This window comes from Piliocolobus tephrosceles, chromosome 15 (genome assembly GCF_002776525.5).
Source record: "Piliocolobus tephrosceles isolate RC106 chromosome 15, ASM277652v3, whole genome shotgun sequence".
In the NCBI taxonomy this organism is placed as follows: domain Eukaryota; kingdom Metazoa; phylum Chordata; class Mammalia; order Primates; family Cercopithecidae; genus Piliocolobus; species Piliocolobus tephrosceles.
In genome coordinates this window covers 102332226-102353901 of record NC_045448.1, presented here as the reverse complement: position 1 = coordinate 102353901, position 21676 = coordinate 102332226, and the positions used below count along the sequence as shown (strand labels likewise).

The 21676-nt window shown below is 42.0% G+C and overlaps 1 protein-coding gene across 4 annotated transcripts in view; it reads left to right on the top strand.

Annotated features, from left to right (window-relative positions):
- IL1R1 (interleukin 1 receptor type 1) overlaps nt 1-21676 on the top strand; it is a 147075-nt gene that overhangs the window by 114202 nt on the left and 11197 nt on the right. For 3 of the 4 annotated variants that reach the window (XM_023211338.1, XM_023211339.2, XM_023211340.1), the window contains 7 exons: nt 7083-7159; nt 9357-9464; nt 10942-11008; nt 17987-18221; nt 18328-18517; nt 19337-19505; nt 21520-21585. In XM_023211338.1, the coding sequence (XP_023067106.1) occupies nt 10948-11008; nt 17987-18221; nt 18328-18517; nt 19337-19505; nt 21520-21585 (721 nt within the window). In that variant the 5' untranslated portion in view covers nt 7083-7159; nt 9357-9464; nt 10942-10947. Of the gene's footprint in view, nt 1-7082; nt 7160-9356; nt 9465-10941; nt 11009-17986; nt 18222-18327; nt 18518-19336; nt 19506-21519; nt 21586-21676 lie in introns of those variants that run through there. The other variant, XM_023211341.1, reaches the window with a different exon arrangement.

Here is a 21676-nt window from a genome sequence, read left to right as displayed (position 1 = left end):
TCAGTGGCCATCCAAATGCCACTGAAGGATGAGTGACTCTTGGTCAAGGTCTCGATGGAGCCAAAGGCCATTCTTCTCTTCATTTTCACAGTGATTGCATTCCTGAAAAATTTAGTGTGTATAAACTTGTGCCAACAATATATGTATTTTATATAAATGTGGAAGGGAGTTGGAGGGCTAGGTTTCAAACACTGTAAATATGTTTCCATCAGTAGGAACGTCTGTGAGACTCCTGGAGGTCATGCAGGACAAGTCTTTACTGAGCAGAACTGCCTGTGTTGTTCAGATGTCAAGCTTCGATGGCCTCCGATGCTAAATGCATCCTGATCACCCAGGGTCCCCTTCCCCACAGGTTCCGAAATGCTCCCTCAAGGGTCATACCCACCCCAGTGAGAACCATTGCTTTCCCTGCATTGCTGGGTAGTGAGTGATTAAAGTGCCATTGCAGGCGTGGGTGCTGAGATAGCAGGGCACCGGACATGCCTAAGCCAGCCATCAGGAATGCACTTCCGTTACTTGCTATAGGATTGTAGAGGTCGAATTAGAAATCAGAAAAGTTGGTGCTTTGTATGTGGGGGCGAACGGCCACAAGGGAACTTTGAGGGATGGCAGGTCTACATCCTGATGAAGTATTCCTGGTGCACTCAGTTGTGGCAATTTATGGAACTGTCCACTTAAGTTTTGTGTGTTTCACCATGTGCAATATGGTGAAAAATATTTACCCCAATAAAAAAATTATAGAAGTGAAAACAATGTAACACTTCTTGTAGAGAAGGCTTAGTCCTCTGAAACTGTCTGTGGATCCCAATCTGAGAAACAGCTGTTCTTGCCTGACTGGGAGGCAGTGCTCCAGGGAGAAAGGTCTCTGGTTCTCAGTCAACTTTTTGACAAGTCCAGTGCAACAGTGGCCTTGGCATCGTAGCCCCTGGTGGCTGGAGAGGAGGTGTGTTGGAGGTACAGGGGAGGCTGGGAAACCCAAGGCAGGGCATTTAGAAAGGGGACAAGGGGCAGGAGACGAGGCCCATCCCTGTCTCTGGATTCTGGTTCTGTTTTCCAGGAGCCCTAGGAGGTCTGTAGGGGTGAGGTGGAAAAGTCAGACGTCAACCTAAAACCTAGTGGTCAAGAGGCTTGGGGTAGGTCCATCCCCGTCTGTGGCATCTGGTGACAGTGATCCTGTCTAACTGTGTCTCATTGCCCCTTTTGCCCTTAAAATCCACATGCCTTAGTTGAAACCACCAATCTTGTGGCTTTTCGCCTTGTATTAGCTGAATAATTGAGATTTCATAGCAACACCTGAAACCCCTTGGGAAATTTTTACTTTATCTTCATATCCTTGTGCATCCCCCCGTGATAAATATAAAACTTTCCTTCTCCCATTTATATGGGTAAATAAGCCATTGATAACTATGAGCGAGGCTTTAGGATTCCTCTAGTGGTAGGAACGTTGCCAGGCTTGGTGTTTCCTGGGCTTTCTGAGATGGTGAGTGAGCTTCTGTTTCCCTGTCGTGGGAGTGGTTGCTCATAGTTTGGTAGAGCTGTTTCTCTGGGGGAAGATCAGAGATGACCACATTGAACACACAGTTAGGTTTTTGGGTTGTGTTCATGTGATAGAGTGTGGGTGACTAATCTCCACAGTGTGGAAACCATTGTGTCACGTTTGGAACATAACACAGTGGTCCCCAGAACGCTCTGTGGTTACTTCCACACTTTCCTGCTCTAGCTTGGGTATGGAAGTTCCTGGGTGGGCTCTGTGATCATTAGGGGTAGGTTACTCTACCCCTATTGGTTACTCTAATTAGAGGTATGAGTGTGTGGGGCCCTGATGCTTCCATTTCTCATCAGAATTGCATAGAGATTATTATGGACATTTACTTAGGACAGTCAGTGCCTCTCGGATTTTACCTCCCGGGGATTCCTTCTGGGAAATAAAAAGCAAAGGCTCAACCTAGCCCTCCAAAGCAGCTCACTGTAAGCGATGCCTCTTTGAAGCCTCATGTTTTATCTTAGATCGTGGAGATTTTTCTTTCTGCTTCATAATATAGCCATGTTTGCTCTAATAGAAAAATAACTCCCCCAAGAAAATCTGTGGGTAAAATTAGTAACCTAGGGAGATAGACTTCAGGCTCTCCGGCTGTCTGTAGCTTCTCCCTGGGAATTTGTGGATTCTAAACCAGGGCTTGGGTAAGTATGGATGTCTAAATCAACAGTGAACATATTGGCCCCCAACAGAAGCCCCCTTCCAGGAAATACTGTCTTTTCCATAAGTGTGTGGTTCTATGGCTTTGTAAGTTCCTTTTATCTTCTCTTTCAAACTGACATTTTTGTTTTTAACAATGATGGGGACTTTTTAATGACTGTCTGAATTCTTATAACAAAGGAATAACACAGGAGGTCAAGGCTGCAGTGAGCTGTAATCACACCACTGCACCCCAGCCTGGGCAACAGAGCAAGACCCTGTCTCAAAAAACAAACAAACAAAGGGTAACAGGAGAACATCATAACTATGGGCTTGGTTTCAGTACTGTAACACATTCCCCATACAAGTTTCCACCGATTTTCAGTAGAACACGTGGGCTGTAACATTTCATGAGCTAAAGAACCTGCTTTAGCTCTTGTTTTTTCAGGACTCATCCATGGCCACTTCTCAGTTATGGCAAATAAGTTGGAGCCTAATTTTCTGAGTTTTTCTCCATTACATCAGATCTACACGTATGCACATATTGGTTAATATTAGGGATGAGAGACTGTATTAAATGATGCTGTAAATGCATTTACTTATCACTCCATGGGAAGGTAGAAGAGTGTGTTGCTATCAGGTGGAAATGTAGAAAGTGCAGTGAGGATTTTCTTGTAAATCTCAGATTTGGGGCTTGGCTATGTCAGGTCCCTGGAAGAGGGAGGAGTCACCTACCGCTGTCTCTTCTGTCCTCTTGGGCCTCTGTAGAGGTTTGGCCCTGTGCCTTGGAGGGCTCTGCTCTTGCAGCTTGGACAGACACATCCCTCAGCATGGCAAGAAGTGTGGAAGGACAAGAGGATGTGCCCACTTGGCCTAATCCTAATCCACCAGCACCCCTGTTCTTAATCATGTCCCTCATGTACCTGGGACCCCTGAATTCCCTCCCCAAGCACCCTGGGCGCTAATTCCAGGGCCTGTGTGGTCAGTCCCATGGACTCTGCTGCCTGGTTCATACACTGGCCAGGGCTGTACAGAGCGGGATAGACACAGGTAGACTTTGATGTCTACCTGTGTACATGCTCAGGGCCCCTCCCAATATGAAAGGCTGGAGACAGAGGAATGGAGATTAAAGTAGCTAGACACAGCAGGAGCCACGCGGTAGGACTGCTGTGTGCAGGTCTCGTGGTGAGGACAGCGCAGCCTGTGTTTGGACAGACATGGAGTGCCAGGTGCCAATATGAGCTTCCCCCAGCTCTGGGCACCTCTGCTGCCGCTGTTCCCAGAAGTGGACCTCCAGGAGATTCTGATACTATCGGGGGTGCCTCTGCTGTGTGCCATCTTGCCTGTGCCTAGCTTCTATCCTAGAAGGCAGGGCTCACAATGTGGGGGAATTCCTCAGAATAAGAATGGAATTCCTCAACATTGTGGGAAATTCCTCAAGAAAAAGAAGCTGTTTAATAAATGCACTGTGGCTACAGAGCAGGAAAAATGCCTCCTTCCCCTGCACTAGGCCTAGGCCTTGAGGAAGAAACCTGGGTTCCTGTGACAGCCCCTCTCTCCCCAGCTGCCACTTTTCCCGTGCGTGCACTGGGTATGAAATTCCTTGCAGAGGGACAGGAAGGCGTTGTTGGATGAAGTCAGTATTTCCTGGAAGGGGGGCTTCTGTTGGGGGCCAATATGTTCATTGTTAATTCTTGTACTTAATTTCTACTTTTGTAATTTGTTTCACATTACAGTTTCTCCTTCTGGGACTAGTGGGAAATTACTTTATGCCACAAATATGCATTTTGATTTTATCTTTAATCAACAAATAACTTTTTGTGTCTGTTGCACGTGCTACTGTAGTCATGTTGTGATACGCCAGTGTTTCCAAATACGTCATGATCACCAAACAGCTGTGGGGGCCGTATTTGGGAAGATCTTCATGATCGCAAGCTTTTGGATGTGATTGTCACGTAAAGCCGTGGTGTGCTGCAGTAAATGGACAAGGCCTCCGGAAGTGGGGATGACCAGCCTAGGCCTTGGGTCACCCTAGGATCTGGCTGACTCCCTGGGTCTGGACATCAGCATCTGAGCACTCCCTGCTGTCTTTCTTGGAAGCTGCTACGGAGAGGATGTTAGCCAGTCCGGGGGTTTCACACATAACACAGGCATCCTTGCTTGAAGGCTAAACAGGGGGAACCATATGCTGTGGCTTATTAATGTATTCAGTAAGTTAATCCTTTTCTCTTTCTTGTTTTATTTTACGTGGAAAATTCAATCTGAAAAATAACACAGTGGCATACACACATCTGTGACTTTTTATTGTTACTGGTATTTTCTAAAGGTACGTTTTGAATCTTACTATAAGTCATTCAAAAAAAATTACACTGGACTTTGATTAACTAGTTCTGAATAAGGGAGGTTTCTTTACCTAATAGGCCTTCTGGCAGTAACATTTGTTAGTCTCTAGTCCTATTCCTGTAGTTCCTTCTCCTTGGGGTCATCCCCACCCCTCAACTCTGTCGACAACCATCTGGGTGTGAACTCTTTATCTAACTCCTGATGTAGGATTCTACCCTCTCTTATATGATTCCAGCCATCTCCAGACCCCAGTGACGGTTCCCCTTGCAATCCTATTCTCTGACCCACACCCGGTACCCTTATTCCATCCTTTCTCTTCTTTGATTCTAGGCTGGGTTTTCATCCCCGTGTGTCTCATGCAAAAATGGTGGGTAGGTAGGTAGGTAAGTGGATTCCTTCCCTCCTTCCCTCTCTCCCTCCTTCCTTTCTTCTACAAGTATTTATTGAGCTCTTAGGACAGACGTGCAAGATGTGTAGGATGGGCCTCCTCATGGGTGTGGGAGACGGGAGGGTCTGCTCTGCACTGCTTTCTTCCCTGGCCCAGGTAGGGAAGGCCAACAACTAGGGGAGCTACCCAATGTTGCCAGAGCCAGGGGGCCCAGAGCCAGCAGTTGGAGGCACCTCGGTGCATTGCACCATGGAGAGCCTGTGTCACTTGTCATGCCTGGCTTTGGAGAATCAGATGTCTACAAGGACCCTGGGAGAAGCTTCTGATCAGAATCAACTCTGAGATGGTCAGAAATCCCAGAAGCTTCCAGGCTAGGACTGGAAGATTTGTCTTGCAGACCCAGGAAGTGCCATAGAAGTGCATGGAGGTGGAATGGCACAGTGCTTGTAAATGGCAAGGCTGGGAGCCAGCGCTGGACACAGAGCCAGCTGGACGGTGAAGGCAGAAGAGTAGGGGGTGCTGACCCTCATCCCAGGGGTCAGGCAGAAGGGGGCGGTGGGATGGGTTAGGTGCTGCAGAGATGTCCAGTGGGCTGGAGACGGAGTGCTCTTGGCATGGAGAGCCTAGAGTGGGTAGTGGCCTGGGCAGTGCATCTCAGAGGAACAGCGAGCTTAGAGGGCACATGGTGGTCGCTTCAGCAGTGGATGAGTGGTGGAGACAGTGAGTATATACATTCTTAAGTGAAGTTTCTGGGGCAAGAAAGGAGGGAAAATGAGGCCATTAGAAGAGTGTGGGTAGTCACCTTCTCTGCAAGAAGCTTCCTGGGCCTCCGAAATAAAACCATCCCCTCCCCTCCTCCACTCCCTCCCCCATTCCATACATTTTGGTGTCATTCACTATATAATTCCCAACAGCTGCTGTCATATCTGGGGCACACTCACAGGGGTCAGTCAGGAGGGCATTGACCTAGGACTGGGAGCGGGAGGATGTGGGGTCTCCCCTCTGAGTTTCTGCTATGATATGATTTCAATTTATGGGCCAGCGCACTTCTAATACCTTGTGTTGTGCTGTGTATGGCCTCAAAGTGAATAATAGCTTGGGATTTAGTTTGTGTAGTCTAAGGAAAATACTTTGTGTTGAATTAGTCAGGCTGTTTTATTGATGACCATTAAAAGGCTTTGTGCTTAGGTTTTACAAGCTTTCCTACGGCTCAAAGAGATGATTCAGACAAGAAAAATATTAGACTCCAAAATACTAAAAGAAAACTGCAAAAACACAAAAACAGGTGAATTAATGGTGAAAGATCTGTAGGATATAGCAGTAAGGCTACCACAATGCAGCTTTCTGAGGCTGTCTTAATGTGATATGGATGCAGGTACGTTAATATGCTTGGTAATGGAAGAGTGAGGATACCTGCTTCTTAAACAGGGCCTGCTCATTTTTTTCTGGCCTCTGGTACATTTCTCTCCAGCAAAGCTCAAGCTCTGTTTTCACTGAGATGATGCGCTGAGACATGACATCCCTAGAGGTGGTTTGATTCATTTCTGCACCCTGGTGTCTGGCAAAGTGCCACGTGCATGTGTTTAATCAAAATAGCTTGTGGTTGTCAAGCTCTTGGTATTCTTTTCTCCCTGTGATTTGATTTCCTGAAAGTATCTTGTCCCCAAGCATTATGGAACATACACTTGTTAAACACTGTACTAATTTTCATGATCATTTAAATGTCATGACCTTTCTGACACCTTGATATGGTTTGGCTCTGTATCTCCACCCAAATCTCATCTCAAATTATAATCCCCACGTGTCCAGGAGGGACCTGGTGGGAGGTGATTAGATCATGGGGGCTGTTTCCCTTATGCTGTTCTCATGGTAGTGAGTGAATTCTCATGGGATCTGATGGTTTAAAAGTGTTTGGCACTTCCCCAGTTGCTCTCTTTCCTGCTGCCATGTAAGATGTGCCTGCTTCCACTTCCACCATGATTGTAAGTTTCCTGAGGCTTCCCCAGCCATGTGGAACTGTGAGTCAATTAAATCCTGTTTCCTTTGTATATTACCCAGTCTCAGGTTTCTTTATAGCAGCGTGAAAATGGACTAATACACACCTCTTGAGATCCTCACAGCAATTGGTGCCTTTGGACCTCTTCACACTTCACTCATGTGTTCTTCCTTCCTCAGGTAGACACACCCTCTGAAGATGGTGACTCCCTCCTGAGAAGCTGGACCCCTTGGTAAAAGACAAATCCTTCTCCAAGGTAACAGGGCTGAGTCGCCCTAGGGTCCCATGGATGGCCTTTTCTCACAAATAGCTGAACTCCTCCACGCTCAGATCCAGGCACCCTGGACTATCTTCCGTTGTATGCAAAAATATTTTATTGCTGTTGACTCATTACTCTTTGGGGCAGCTTGATGGTTTTATGAAATTTTGGAAAGAGGCTTCAGCCCCAGTAAGAGTCAATGCCTGTCCGCTTTCCCAGGTCACTTTGGCTGTGCTAGAGTAGAGAAATGGTGGGTTCCAGTGCTGTGTCCAAGCTCTCCCAATTTCAACCCCTTCCAGGCCTTGCTGTCCATTTTCACTCCACTGTCACTGCATGTTCAAATTCTTGCTTTCTGCTTGAGTCAGTACTGCTCACCTCGTCCCAGGAGACCTGGGTCTAAGATGCTGTGGGTGACACCCTCTGAGCATCTTTTCTGAGCTGTCTGTGGGTACCTAAACCTGCCCCCCAACCTGGCCCTTGCCCTCCCTGCCCCGACCTCAGTGAGTCTGGCCCAGTCCATCCCTGATTCTCCCCTCTGGCCCCGAGCGTTCTCAAATATGCCCCCGCCTGCCTGTCTGTCACTGCAGCTGGCCCAGCCCTCATCATCTCTCCCATGAACTTCTGTGGTGGCCTGCTCTCCCTGGCTCACCTGTCTCCACACAGGTGCCAAAATGTCTGCAAAAAATGGAGATCTAACATACATTAGCCCATGGCTTAAAACCTGTACATGCTTCTCTGCCACCTGCAAATGACAGTCCCAGTTCCTCATCAAACCTTTGCATGTTGTGGGAACCTGGGGCTTTTCAGCCTCCCCCTCAGAACCCACCTCTGGTTTATGCTCCAGAACATGATGTTGTTGGACCCTCCCCTCTGCCTCCTCCAGGCTGAGGTAGCTCTGTCTCCCCTCCTGCCCTGGGCGTGGCTTTTCCTTCCCTTCTGGGGAAGGAAAAAAAATCTCCTTCCCTTCTGATGTCCTCGCTCCCTTTGGTCATGTGACCCTTAACGCCCATTCCCAAGCTCGTAGATACCCCCACATCACAGTCTAACTGTGTGTCCATGTTTCCTGTGACTGCTGAGCTCCTGGAGCCAGGCCGTGGGACCTTTGTTCCTATTTTTGTTCCCAGAGCCAAATAGATATTTGATGTATAATTGTTGAATGCAGCAGTAAGTGAATAAAGACATGAATGGTTAACTGAAAACATTCTATCAAAACTGTTATTTGTCATCAGAGCATGGGCCGATTTCCAATAGCTAAGATTTGGGAGTGACCATTTGCCAGGCACTGTTCTAAGCTCTTTGCATGTGGCCATTGATTTCACCCACATAGTGCCATCAGTGACATGCAGTCACTGCATTGCTTGTCAAAAGGGGGAACTGGGACATGGAGGCTGAGCTTTTACTCAATGTGCCATCTGTGTTGAGGGACTTCTGACTTGTATAGCCATTCAACTGTGAGCACTATGGAGGCCAGTCAGCCTGGCCCTGCCTTGGAATTTCTGTCATTCAGGGGCATAATGGGGTTTGTGTTGATTTTTGTTGGGAGTGTGTGGGTTAATCTAGGTACAACCCTCATCTCCTTCCGTTCTGATGTCCCCGCTCCCTTTGGTCACGTGACCCTTAACACTCATTCCCAAGCTCAGTGCTGACTCCTTGCCTCAGGGTCCTGGGGATCAACATGGATCCCACAAGCCTACTCCTGAGAGGAAAGGGCCACTCCCACCCCCCCGACTGTTTCCCAGAGCAGCTCTGGGGCAGTAGTAAACTTGGACCCAGGGGCCATGGCCCTTTGCACTTTTATAGTCTATTAGAGGAGGATGAGGTCCAACTTCAGCTGGTTCATTGCCCCTTGTGCAAATGAGCACACTGGGGCCCAGGGAGAGTCGCGTCCAATATCACCCTGCCTTGTGGTACAGGTCACCAACCTCGGACCTGTGATTAAACATTGTCCACAATTAATTTGGAATTATTATCTCATGATACACTCCATAATGTTCAGTCACACATCTTCTTTTTCTTCTCCCTTGCCTAATGATCAGACAAGCCAGATTCTTGTGACTAAATGAACCGACAGCTGGCAGTGTTCAGCTGATTTTGCAACGCCCTTATTTTGTTGTTGATAAACTAATGCAAATAGCTGGTTGGCCTGGAACTGGTGATTGGGAAACATTTTAACCCTTCTTTCCTTCCTCTCTAGCACAAAGACTTAAAACACACTTCATGCAGTCAAAGAAAGAGCTCATAGACCAGGCTGCTGGGCTTCAAAGGCTTCTATCTTATTTAATCATCTGAAAATAGTTTAAAGGTAAATATGGTAATAATACTAGTATTCTAGACTATTTTGGGAAGCCAGTAATGTAAATAAAGGGTCAGAGGTAAAAGATATTGAAGGAATGCAGTTTTACTGCTCTGAGGTAGGTTTCAAGGCTTGAGCCAGGCTTAGGGATCATCATCCTGATACTGGGGGTAAAGTGAAGAGAATATGAATGGGTATGTATCGCGTGGTTAGATAATCTTTATTTTTTCCCCTGTATTTGTTTTAAAAAGCATGTTGTAACTTAAAAAAATACCTATACACCTTCTTTTTTTTTTGAGATGGAATCTCACTCTGGCACCCAGGCTGGAGCGCAGTGGCACGATCTTGGCTCACTGCAACCCCCGCCTTCTGGGTTCAAGCAATTCTCCTACCTCAGCCTCCCAAGTGGCTGGGATTACAGGCATGCACCACCACACCGAGCTAATTTTTGTACTTTTGGTAGAGATGGAGTTTCACCATGTTGGCTAGGCTTGTCTTGAAGTCCTGGCCTCAAGTGATCTGCCTGCCTTGGGCTCCCAAAGTGGATTACAGAGGTGAGCCACCACGCCCGGCCACAATACATCTTCTCAAATAGAACATTTTCCAGCTAATATTTAAATGACTGCATGTCATTAGAATCTGAATGAGTGTTGTGTTAAAATATTTTGTGTTTTCATATTTATTTACTTACTTATAGCTACAGATAAGAATATAGGCAAATTTAATCTCCTGTAAAAATTAAGAGGCAGATGTTTTCAAAGCACAGAATTACTTGGTCTACTCTAGACATTGCTCCTAAGGTTGAGCAGAGGGGATAAGAGTTTTTTCTCTTTTGTCCTTTCCTCTTTGTTTCATACAAAGTTCATTGTAGATATTTTAGAAAGTATAGAAAGCCCCGACAAGGGGAAACCCACCCAACCCAATTTTAATATGTTGTTATCATTTCTTTTAGGTTTTTTTGGGTGCATTTCTGTGTAGCTATATCCTATTGTACAAGCAGTTCAGTATCTTGCAATATAAAATGAAGGCATGACCTTTGAGCTGGCCAAAAGTGTGGGGTGATTTTTGCAAATGGGTCCTGACAGCAGGGGACATAAGTGGGGAACAAATCCTGAGACAAACGGAGGCAAACTGGCTTAGGGGCGAGTGCGTAGCTGACTTTAGATGTAAACTAGATTTGGGGAAATTTAAATGGGATGCAAGACTGGAAATGTATAATGGGACAGAAGGTAGAAATGTTTAAAATCTTAAGTTGTTGAGTTTGTTCTCAATTTTGTGAAAACTCTTTATCCCTTTTCGTTCCCCACCCCATTTTTTAACCAAAAGTCAAACATGATAACATTCATGATGTAGAAAAACCAATTCATCAGTTTGTCTTGGCGGTAAGGGTGGGGACAGGGATAGTGTCGGTATATTTAGTTTTAGAGATTTGCTGGAAAAGTAACATTTTTGCTTTTGTCTTTCTTCCATTCCTCTGTTTCTCCAGGAGAATATGAAAGTGTTACTCAGACTTACTTGTTTCATAGTTCTACTGATTTCTTTTCTGGAGGCTGGTAAGTTAAGTATTTCTTTGTGTTCTTGTCTGCTAAGAAAATCTGTTATTTAGAATACATGAAGTGCCTTCCCTAACAGTCGTTTCTCATACTCATTTCTGTTGAATCCCTGGGCACAGAGCCTCCTGGTCATGGACCTGTATCACCGGAAGTTCCTTTCAGCATCTTCCTCTCATTCTCTCACATAGAGAGTGGGAAACTGAGGCCCAGTGAGGTTAAGAGCCCAAGGTCATGTGGCTAGTTTTGGAACAAAAGCTAAAATCTAGGTCTCCCGTCTAGGTCCAGGCCTCTTTCCACTGGACTGCTGATTGAAAGTGTGATACAGGAAATTCTGACTTTCATTTGGAGGAGATATTATGTATAGTCTTTATGAATCCACAGCTGGAAATCATCAAGATACAGTTCTTTTTCTTTTTCTTTCCATTTCTTCATTTTCTCTAATCTGTTCTCTGTGTGCCAGGTGCTAGCTACTGGGGATACAGCAGGGAATAGTGCAGACAGAAATACCTGCCTGCATAGGGTTTATATTCTTGTAGAAGAGAAAGATAACAGATAAGTAGATATATATTGTGTCATATGATGGCACGTATAGGGAGGAAAAAAGCAGGAAAAAAGAGTATAAGATTTTGTCATTAGAGTGGGCAGAAGGTTAATTTTTTGAATGTGGCCAGAAAAAACCTCCCTGAGAAGTTGACTTTTGAGTTGACCTTAAGGAAGGGGAAAAGAGAGCTATTTGGATATCAGATTGCGGTGTGGAAATATTCCAGGCAGCATGTGCAAAGGCCCAGAGGCCAAGAGTATTTGGCGTGCTTTCAGAATAAAAATATCAGTGAGGCTGGAGCATAGTGAGAGATGAGGGAAGTCATAAGGGGCCAGGCTATCTGGGTAATGGCAAGATGGCAGAGGGTTGATTATATAGAATGTTGCACCCTTTCTTAGGGTCTTGGCTTGTAGTCTGGCTGAGATGCGAAAAGTGCAGGGTTCTTTATTCAAAACCAGAGAGGTGATCTGACTTATGTTTTGATTCCTGTTTTGAGACTAGAACCGAGGGAGCCAAAGAGAGAAATAGAGAAGCCAGTTAACAGATAAGCCACGATGATGGCTTTGTCTAGGCAAGAAATGTTGATGGCTTGTCAAAGCCTAGCAAGGAGAAGTGTGAAGCAGACATATTTTGAAATATTTTGGGAACAGAATCAAGAGGGATTTGGAGTTGGGTCAGATGTGAGGTGTGAGGGAAAGAGAAGAATCAAGAATTATCTTAGGAAATTTTGGCCTTAGCAAACACAAGGTGAAATTGCCATTGATGGGATGGGGAAGATCAGGTTTTCAGACTGGACATGTTAAGTTTAGCTGTCCGTTAGATGTTTAAATGGTGACTTTGAGTAGGCAGTCTACAGCCTGAGGGAAAGGTCTGGGTTGAATATATAAAATTGGAGACTTCAGCAAGCGGCTGGTATAAGAACCATGAGACTGAATGGGATCATGGAGTGTAGTTAGGAAAGGTAAGAACTTTAAGGACTGAGCCAGAGATTGGCTTACATTCCTTGGTCCAGTAAGTTTTCTCCCCTTTGCTGAGGAGCTCCATGTGTGTTGGAGCATACCTTCAACATTAAGGCTGTTTACAACTCTGCCTTAGCCTTTACTTCCTGCTTGTGTATGACCTTAGAGTCATGCAGAAATGAGAGTCTGGTGCCTTCTATGCAAATTCCTGGGCATGCACACAGCCCTGCATACGTGGGTACCCTTCTAGGTTCCCCAGGAATGTGTCAGAGCTTTTCAAGGCCCTCTGGAGGTTATGGCTCTGGTATTGCAGCTTTTGGCAGCTGTAAAAAGCAATTAACACTGAGTTTTTCCAGCAAACACCTTGGAGCTAGTACTTTTTCTGTGGAGCTCTTGGTGAGGTCGATAACAACACCATCCTATGAATGTGACTTTGAGGACCTACTGGTCAAGTCAAAGAGTGGCAATGCTCTGGAAATGGGACTTTTTGAGGTGCTCCAAACCCTCTCTGTTCTTGCAAGCCTGCTGGTTTTCAAAGCCTTTGTGTCTGCAAAGCTCCTGCTATTCATGGCTGTTGTAGAGCTGGGAAGAGTAGGATGGGAGTCATTTAAGTTATAAAGCTACAAACGCTGCTAATCTGCGATTTGGCGTGTTTCTCTTTGTTTCCTTAGTTTCTAATAAATGCTCTTCTGGTTATTGCAAGCCTTTGATTTTTGAAATTTTTGCCAGTCTTTTTGTTGCCTTTATGGAGAAATGATTTATGAGCCCCCCCCCCCCACTCCACCATATTGGAAATCCTGCAAATTCAATTTCTTTGAATAGAAGGTAGTATTAATAGATATAGGGCAATTCAGGCTATGTACTTCTTCTCAAGGGAGCTTTAGTAGTCTGAAAAATTTGCTCATTTCATTTATGTTATTAAATTTATTGGCATAACATTGTTTATAATATTCCCTCATGACCCTTTACAAATTATTTAAAAAAGAGATGTCATCTCTTTTTTTTCCTGATTAGTCTGGCTAAAGATTTATCAATTTTATTGTTTTTGTGAAAGAGCTGGCTTTTGGTATCTTTGATTTTTCCTCATTGTTCTTCTGTTTTCTATTTCATTGATTTCCTCTCTGATCTATATTACTGTTTTCTTCTTACTTCTTCTGCTATATTAATTATGTTTTTTATTTTCTGTATCTTACCGTATTTTGACATTCTGGAAGGTGTTTCATATCTAGGGAGAGACTGCCCCACCAAGGGCTAAGCAGTTCCTAGGTGTGTTGTGGACAGCTTACAGCTTGCCCTTCATGTGAGACTGACTGACCCAAGACTGTACCCCACTCACCTCCTCATCCAACTCTCACACACCCAAACCAATATTACCCCAGCCTCAATCAACACAGGGCCAGGTACCAGAGAACTAGGGACAGCCTGTATGCCCAAAGCCTGCAAAAATGGTTCAAACGGCCCAATCTGAGGCTGTTTATGCTGCCTTGCCTTGCCTTTCCCATGGGAACCCCAGTAAAGACTCTGGCCTAGGCTTTCTTTATGTTTCTGCTTCTGCCTCCTAACCCAATCTGGTGATTCTCTCTGTGGTTTTGCGTGGTATAGCATACCCCTTCTGTCCAAACCACTAAGTAATACAGATCTTTCAATGGCATTAGTCTCTGTTTTGTCACGCAGTCAGCTCTGTTAATGAAGACCCAGGCATAGAATCTCTGCTTGCTGCTTACTTTGGAATTACTTTGTTGTTTTTCTAGTTTCTTAAGGTAGAAGCTCAAGTCATCAATTTGAGATTTTTAAAAAATATATAGGATTTAATGCTAGCAATTTCCCTCTAAGTACTACTTTCATTGAATGCCACAAGTTTTGATATGTTATGTTTTCCTTATCATTCAGATAAAAATACTTTATATTCTTTTTGATTTATTTGACTCATGAGTTATTTAGGAGTATGTTAGTTTTCAAATATATGGGGATTCCTTAGATATCTTTCTGTTATTGATTTCTAATCTAATTCCGTTGTCACCAGAGAATAAGTTTTGTCTAATTTGAATCCTTTTAAATTTACTGAGTCTTGGGTTATGGGGAAGAATATGGAAAATTTGCTAAGTTTTATGTGTGCACTTAAAAAAGAATGTAATGTTCTACTGTTGTTGGTTGGAATTTTCTGCAAATATCAATTATGTCCAATTGGTTGATAGTGTTGTTCAAATCTTCTATGTTGTTACTGATTGTCTGTTTAATTTTACTGCTTGTTCTATCAGTCCTTGTGAGTGGGGTTTCTCTAGTTTCTTGCAGAACTAATTTCTCTAGTTCTTGCAGTTCTATCAGTTTTGGCTTCATGTATTTTGAAGCACTGTTAGCAGCTACATAAACATTTGGTATTATTGTGTTCCTGTTGATTAATGACTTCTTTACTTTTTAAAAATTTATTTATTTATTTATTCATTTTTGAGACAAAGTCTCGCTGTGTCGCCCAGGCTGGAGTGCAGTGGCACGATCTCAGCTCACAGCAACCTCCACCTCCTGGGTTCAAGTGATTCTTGTGCCTCAGCCTCCCAAGCAGCTAGGATTACAGGTGCCCACCAGCACACCTGGCTAATTTTTTTGTATTTTAGTAGAGACAGAGTTTCACCATGTTGGCCAGGCTGGTCTCAAACTCCTGACCTCAGATGATTCACCTGCCTCAGCCTCCCAAAGTGCTGGGATTACAGACGTAAGCCACCACGCCCGGCCGACTTCTTTGTTTTTATGAAATGCCCCTTTTTTTCTTGTAATTTTTTTACTGTAAAAGCTACTTTGATAATAATAGTCACTCAAGCTTTAATTAATTTTTATTAAGGTATAGTTGACAAAATCGTATATATTTACAATGTACAATGTGATGTTTTGGTATATGTATACATTGTGAAATGGTTAATCCTAGCTAATTAATCAAACTTTCTTTTCATGAGTGTTAGCATGGCAAATATTTTTCTTTTCTTTTTAATCTATTTTTACCTTTATTTATACAATCTGTGTATGTAGGTGTATGTGTTCATGTTAGGCACCACGTAGTTGGGCCTTTCTTTAGCCCATCTGATCATTTCTGCCTTTCAATGAGAGTGTTTAGACTATTTGAAATTTTAGTGTGATTATTCATATATTAGGGCTTAGTTCTGAGATCTTGCTATTTGTTTTTCCATTAGTCCCATCAATTCTGTTATTTTTTTCTCTTTTTTTGCTGCCTTTTAGATTAATTAGCATTTTTAGGATTCATTTTATTTCGCTTTTTGGCTTTTTAGTCATAACTGTTTGTTGTGTATGTGTTTTTTAATGACTGCTCTGGGGCTTAAATAGCCATCTCTAAGTTATCTCTGTCTGCCTTCAAGTGACACTATACAGTTTCACATACAGTATACAAAGTTAAGACAGTATATACCCATTTCTCCTTTCTTGAAATTTGCCCTATTCTTTCCATACGTGTTACTTCTTTATTTGTTGTAAACTTTATAGCATTTTCTTATTTTTTATTTAAACACTCAGTTTTCTTTAAAGAGATTTAAATAATAAGAAAGATGATCTTATAATTACCCATTTTTGTTGCTATTCATTCTTTTGTGTAGATTCATTTTCATCTTAGAATATTGTCTTTTTTGAAGGACTTAACATATTTCTTGTAATGCAGGTCTACTGGTGATGACATTTTACAGCTTTGGCAAATCTGAAAAAGTCAATATTTTTTCCTAAATTTTAAATATATTTTCACTGGATATGGAATTCTAGGCAGACTTTTTCTTTCAGTACTTTAACAATATTGTTTTACTCTCTTCTGGCTTGTATTGTTTTTGGAAAGACGGCTGCATCATTTTTTGTCTTTGTCTTCTGCAATAATTGTGTCATTTCTCCCTGGCTATATAGAAGATTTTATCTTTGTCACTGGTTTTATGTTTGTAGCTCACTTTATGTTTCTTTTGCTTGGGGTTCATTGTGATTTGGGAGCCTATGTATACATCAGTTTTGTCACATCTTGAAAAACTTCAAGTATGTTTTCTGTTTCCCACATTTTTCTTCTTCAGTGATTCATATTACATGTATTGAAGTTGTCCTAAGTAAAATAATTCCCTGCCCATTTTATTCTGTTATTTTCTTCTCTGTGCTTAACTCTGGGTAATTTCTAACGCTGTGTCTTCAAGTTCACTCATCTTTTTTTTCCCTGCAGTATCAAATCTGCCTTTAATCCCATCCATTGTTTTTTGTAACTCAACATTATTGTTTTCATCTCTAAAAGTTTTTAAAAATCTCTTTCGTGTCTTCACTAATCATGTTTGATCTTTCCTGTAGCATCTTGAATAATACAATAGTAGTAAACTATTTTAATTTTTAAATGTATTAAGCCTATTGTCTGTGTCATTTCTGGGTCAGTTTTGACTGATCGATTTTTTTCCCTCCTCATCATTGGTGGTATGTTACTGCTTCTTTGCATACCTAATGATTTTTTCGAATGTTAGACATTGTGGATTTTACCATGTTGGGTGCTGGATATTTTCATATTCCCCAAAATGTTCTTGAGCTTTGTTCTGCCACATGATTGTTACTTGGAAATGGATTAATCCTTTCGGGTCTTGCTTTTAGGCTTTATTAGGATCAGGAAAAAGTTTATTCTAGGCCTAATTTTCCCTAATGACTGAGTCAGAACCCTTCTGGGTATTGTGCCTGATGCCTTATCATTAATGAGGCTTTCCACTCTGGCTGCTGGGAACAGCAGCTGTTTCCAGCATTGGGTGTGCTCCACGTATTACTCCCTCCAGTTCTTTTGGCAATACTCCCTCTAGCCTTGGGTAATTTTCTTATATGCTTACGCTGACTGATAGATACTCAGCTGAAAACTTGGGGGAGACTCTTTCTCCCTGTCATCATGCAGCTCTAAGTACTTGGGGACTCTGCCCTGCAAACTTTTCTACCCAGGTTCTCAGCTCCATCTCTTCAACTCACTGGGCTTTGCCTGTGTTTCTTCTCGGCAATGTCATGGCCTGGCTGTGATTTTGGACAACAGTAGAGCTCACCTCCTTTCTTCCCCATCTTTCTGGGATTTCTGTCCTTTGTTTTCTGATGTTCAATGTCTTGAATACCGTGGTTTCATATATTTTGTCCATTTTTTAGTTGTTCATGTGAGAAGGTAAATCCAGTTTCTATTACTCCATCTTGTACTGAAAGGCATGACTCTCCTCCTACATTATCCCCACTTTTTAGATGAGTGAAAAGTGGGTGAAGGAGGTTAAATAACTTGCCAAGGGCACAGCACACAGGCAGTAAGTGACACAACTGGACTTGAATATGCTTCTCAGACTCCCAGGATAATGTCCTTATCACAAGGTTGTGAAGCTTTTATATGTAATGTGAATTGATATATTTAATAATTGATGTATTTCTTCGTAGATATTAAATCAAGAAACACTGGCAGATTTTTTATATAAATTGCTTCCCCCCTTCTCCCTTTTAAAGATAAATGCAAGGAACGTGAAGAAAAAATAATTTTAGTGTCATCTGCAAATGAAATTGATGTTCGTCCCTGTCCTCTTAACCCAAATGAACACAAAGGCACTATAACTTGGTATAAAAATGACAGCGAGACACCTATATCTACAGAACAAGCCTCCAGGATTCATCAGCACAAAAAGAAACTTTGGTTTGTTCCTGCTAAGGTAGAAGATTCAGGACATTACTATTGTGTGGTAAGGTGAGAGAGGAATTAGTATGTTACAAACGTGTTCTAGTTTCCTGCAGTTGTTAAGGACAGAAATACTTTTAATAATGCTTAACTTACCTATTTTATTTTATTTTAGAAATTCATCTTACTGCCTCAGAATTAAAATAACTGCAAAATTTGTGGAGAATGAGCCTAACTTGTGTTATAATGCACAAGCCATATTTAAGCAGAGACTACCCGTTGCAGGAGATGGAGGACTTGTGTGCCCTTATATGGAGTATTTTAAAGATGAAAATAATGAGTTACCTAAATTACAGTGGTATAAGGTAATTTTATTTTAAATATGACATTTCAGTTTTCCAGAAAATAAAATAGTTCCCTGGACAATAGAATGAATCTGCAAAGTACCTTTTTATTTTGCATATTGTTTTCTCTTTAATGGTGACACTTGATAGGGAACCTAAAAAGAATCATAAGACTGCATTCACTTAATTAGAAGCTTAACTAGAAACTTACTTGCTATTGTTTTTATTTAATTTAATAAGATGTAATTGAGAAAAGTACTAGAAATAGATATTTAAAGAGAAGGCTGATTATAAGCTTAAGGTATTTAAGATATAACTATTTATTACAAAATATACTATGTGTGTTTTATTAACGATATGGTCTTCAAATAACCCGCTAGTTTCCATAACTGTCTTAAAAGTGAGTCGACTAGCTTTCCATGTAACACCCCATGTTGTGGTATCTTTAATCTGCCTAGTCTGGTGGAACTCAAATGGGGAATCATCTCGTAGAGCATAAGACATACTAAATAAATAATATCAATGAAGAAATGAAGTGCAGTATTGTTAAGAAATTATATAGTATTAACTTTTTTTCAAACATGTTCTTCCTGCAAAATAAATTGGCATTCACTTCTTGTACTATGAAGTCTCATAGACTTGAAAACTTAATGTCATAGGAATATAGTTAACTGTTTCCAAAAAACCAATACTAAAACTTACTCTACGTAAGGAAGTTTTCCAGTCTCTTTCTAAAAATATAATATTTGCTAAGGTGAAAAAAATGGAGTTCCTTTGACTGGTAGATTGGGGAAAGTTATTGGTTATTGGTTTTCAATGCTTCTCTCTCCCTTTATCTAGGATTGCAAACCTCTACTTCTTGACAATATACACTTTAGTGGAGTCAAAGATAGGCTCATCGTGATGAATGTGGCTGAAAAGCATAGAGGGAACTATACTTGTCATGCATCCTTCACATACTTGGGCAAGCAATATCCTATTACCCGGGTAATAGAATTTATTACTCTAGGTGAGTCATAGCTCCAGCCTTAGAAGGTTTAGATCTGGGAAGGCCCAGAGACTATGATTGTAATATTACTTTCATTGTCCATGAAGAAACAAAATCCAAGACGACCTCAGTGATACCGCAAAAGTCACATGGCTTTAGTTTTGTTTTTTTTTGTTACTAAACACTATGTAATGTTTTCCATTCCTGCTTCAGATGTAGTTTTAATTAAATAGAGACATTATGAGCTGTGTTTTCCAACTGATCTAAGAGGGTTGTTCTTTGGCATGGCTAAAAATGGTTCTTACCGAAAGCTCTGGGGCTCCCTCTGGCTGGAATATGGGAATGTTCTGAGAGCCTGCACTTGGGGAATCTCAGTGAGTCTCAGTGTCTAGCAGCAAGTATGGGTGTGGACACTAACGAGCTTTGGAATAAGTCACATTTCCAGCATCTACCTCCTGTTTGTTCTGTGTTAGGTGTTAACCTCTCTAAGTCTGTTTCCTCTTCTGTAACAAGATGATGCAATCTCCCAAGATTATTGGGAAGATTAGAGATATGGGGTCCACTAAACTCGTGTGCCTGGTGCTAAGAAATGCTTGTTGCAAAACAGCTATGCAATTAATAGGTGTACGGTGATTGTTCTTGTTCATTTTCTTGTGTCTTTCAATTCTGTGTTAACCATGTTTCATATTGAAAACTATATCACCACAAAATGAAACAAAATGCACAAATTACCAGGGAATAGTCAGAATGCTCAAACTTTTTGTAAATAATGAGATGTTGTAAGCTTTATGTAACATAAGAAGAGTTATTCCAACCAGAACTTTTTTGTAGGTTAGAGGGGTATCTATTAGTAGTTATGCTGGGACAACAGGTATAAATTGGGACTATCCTAAGCAATCTCAGAATATGATCACCCTATAAATAGCTTCACTTTTCCAGTTATATAATACTTTATTCTCCTAAAAATATTTTTATTAAATAAAAGTTAATTCCTTGCCATGGTCCTTGCCATTCACAAGCATCAGTGAATCCTAATTTTCAGTCGTCTTTATATCAAACCATGTTCTTGAGTCTTTAGCAGCCTGTCATTGGGTAGCTCTGGTCTGTCTTTCCTGAAACATAGCAACCAAACCAGCAAGTAGAACCTAAGAAAGAACTGGGCACTGGGGAATATTTAAGCTAGGTTAAGTGTGTTTTAGATGCTCTCTGTTCCCTTTTCTGATCCCATTTGTAGAAACAATATACTCTATTCAGGGTGGGGTAATATTTTGTTTTCTTCCCAAGGCCCACCCCAATGATGCTTAGTGCTTTTTGTTCACTCAAGGATTCAAAAATATTTATTAAGCATTTACTATGTTTCAGGAACTGTTATAGGTACACGTTAGGGAACAAAAGAGAGAATATCCTACCTTCATGGTGTTCACTTTTTTTTTTTGACTGGGGGAATACCGAGTACTCAATTTGATGGTTTCTTATGGTTTCTTCATGGCCACAGGTCAACCCCTGAAGCCAATCTTTTCATAAATAAGTCAGATTAATTTCTGGGGCTCCTTGATACTTCTTTTTGCCTATTTTAATAAATTACAGCATTATTCCATAACCCTGTAGTTCTCACTACTGGGTCATTACCACAATCATTAAATGCAAGCAGGTCTAGTACTGATTAGCCCTGCTGGCCAATAACACCCAATTCAAGGAACTAACTTCCCACTACTCTTGCCTTTCCTGATGTGCTTTCACTTATGAGAGGCACTTGTCTGGGGGCCCAGGGACCTGGTGATGTGTTTGTTTTTCAGTTGCACCCCACTCTGTGGGTTCACAAGGTCTAGCTCTGCCCCAGGGTTCACAGGGTGCTGTGACCTCTGCCTCAGCTTTCTTCCTTCACTTTCTGCCTCCTGTCTCCTGGCATATGTGCTTTGAACACTTGATGGAGTGTCTGGCCAGAAGTAATTGAGTATATTTTGCTAAGTGTTGTCATCACTTGAGATTCTGATCTGTAAGAGATTGACACACCTTATGGATGTGTTTCTTTCAGAGGAAAACAAACCCACAAGACCTGTGATTGTGAGCCCAGTGAATGAGACAATGGAAGTAGACTTGGGTAAGTGGGCTTCACTCAGGATATGTTGGAATCAGTTTATTTTTAAACATGAGAGTAAGATACATTGTATCTTTACTATATATAATCCAAG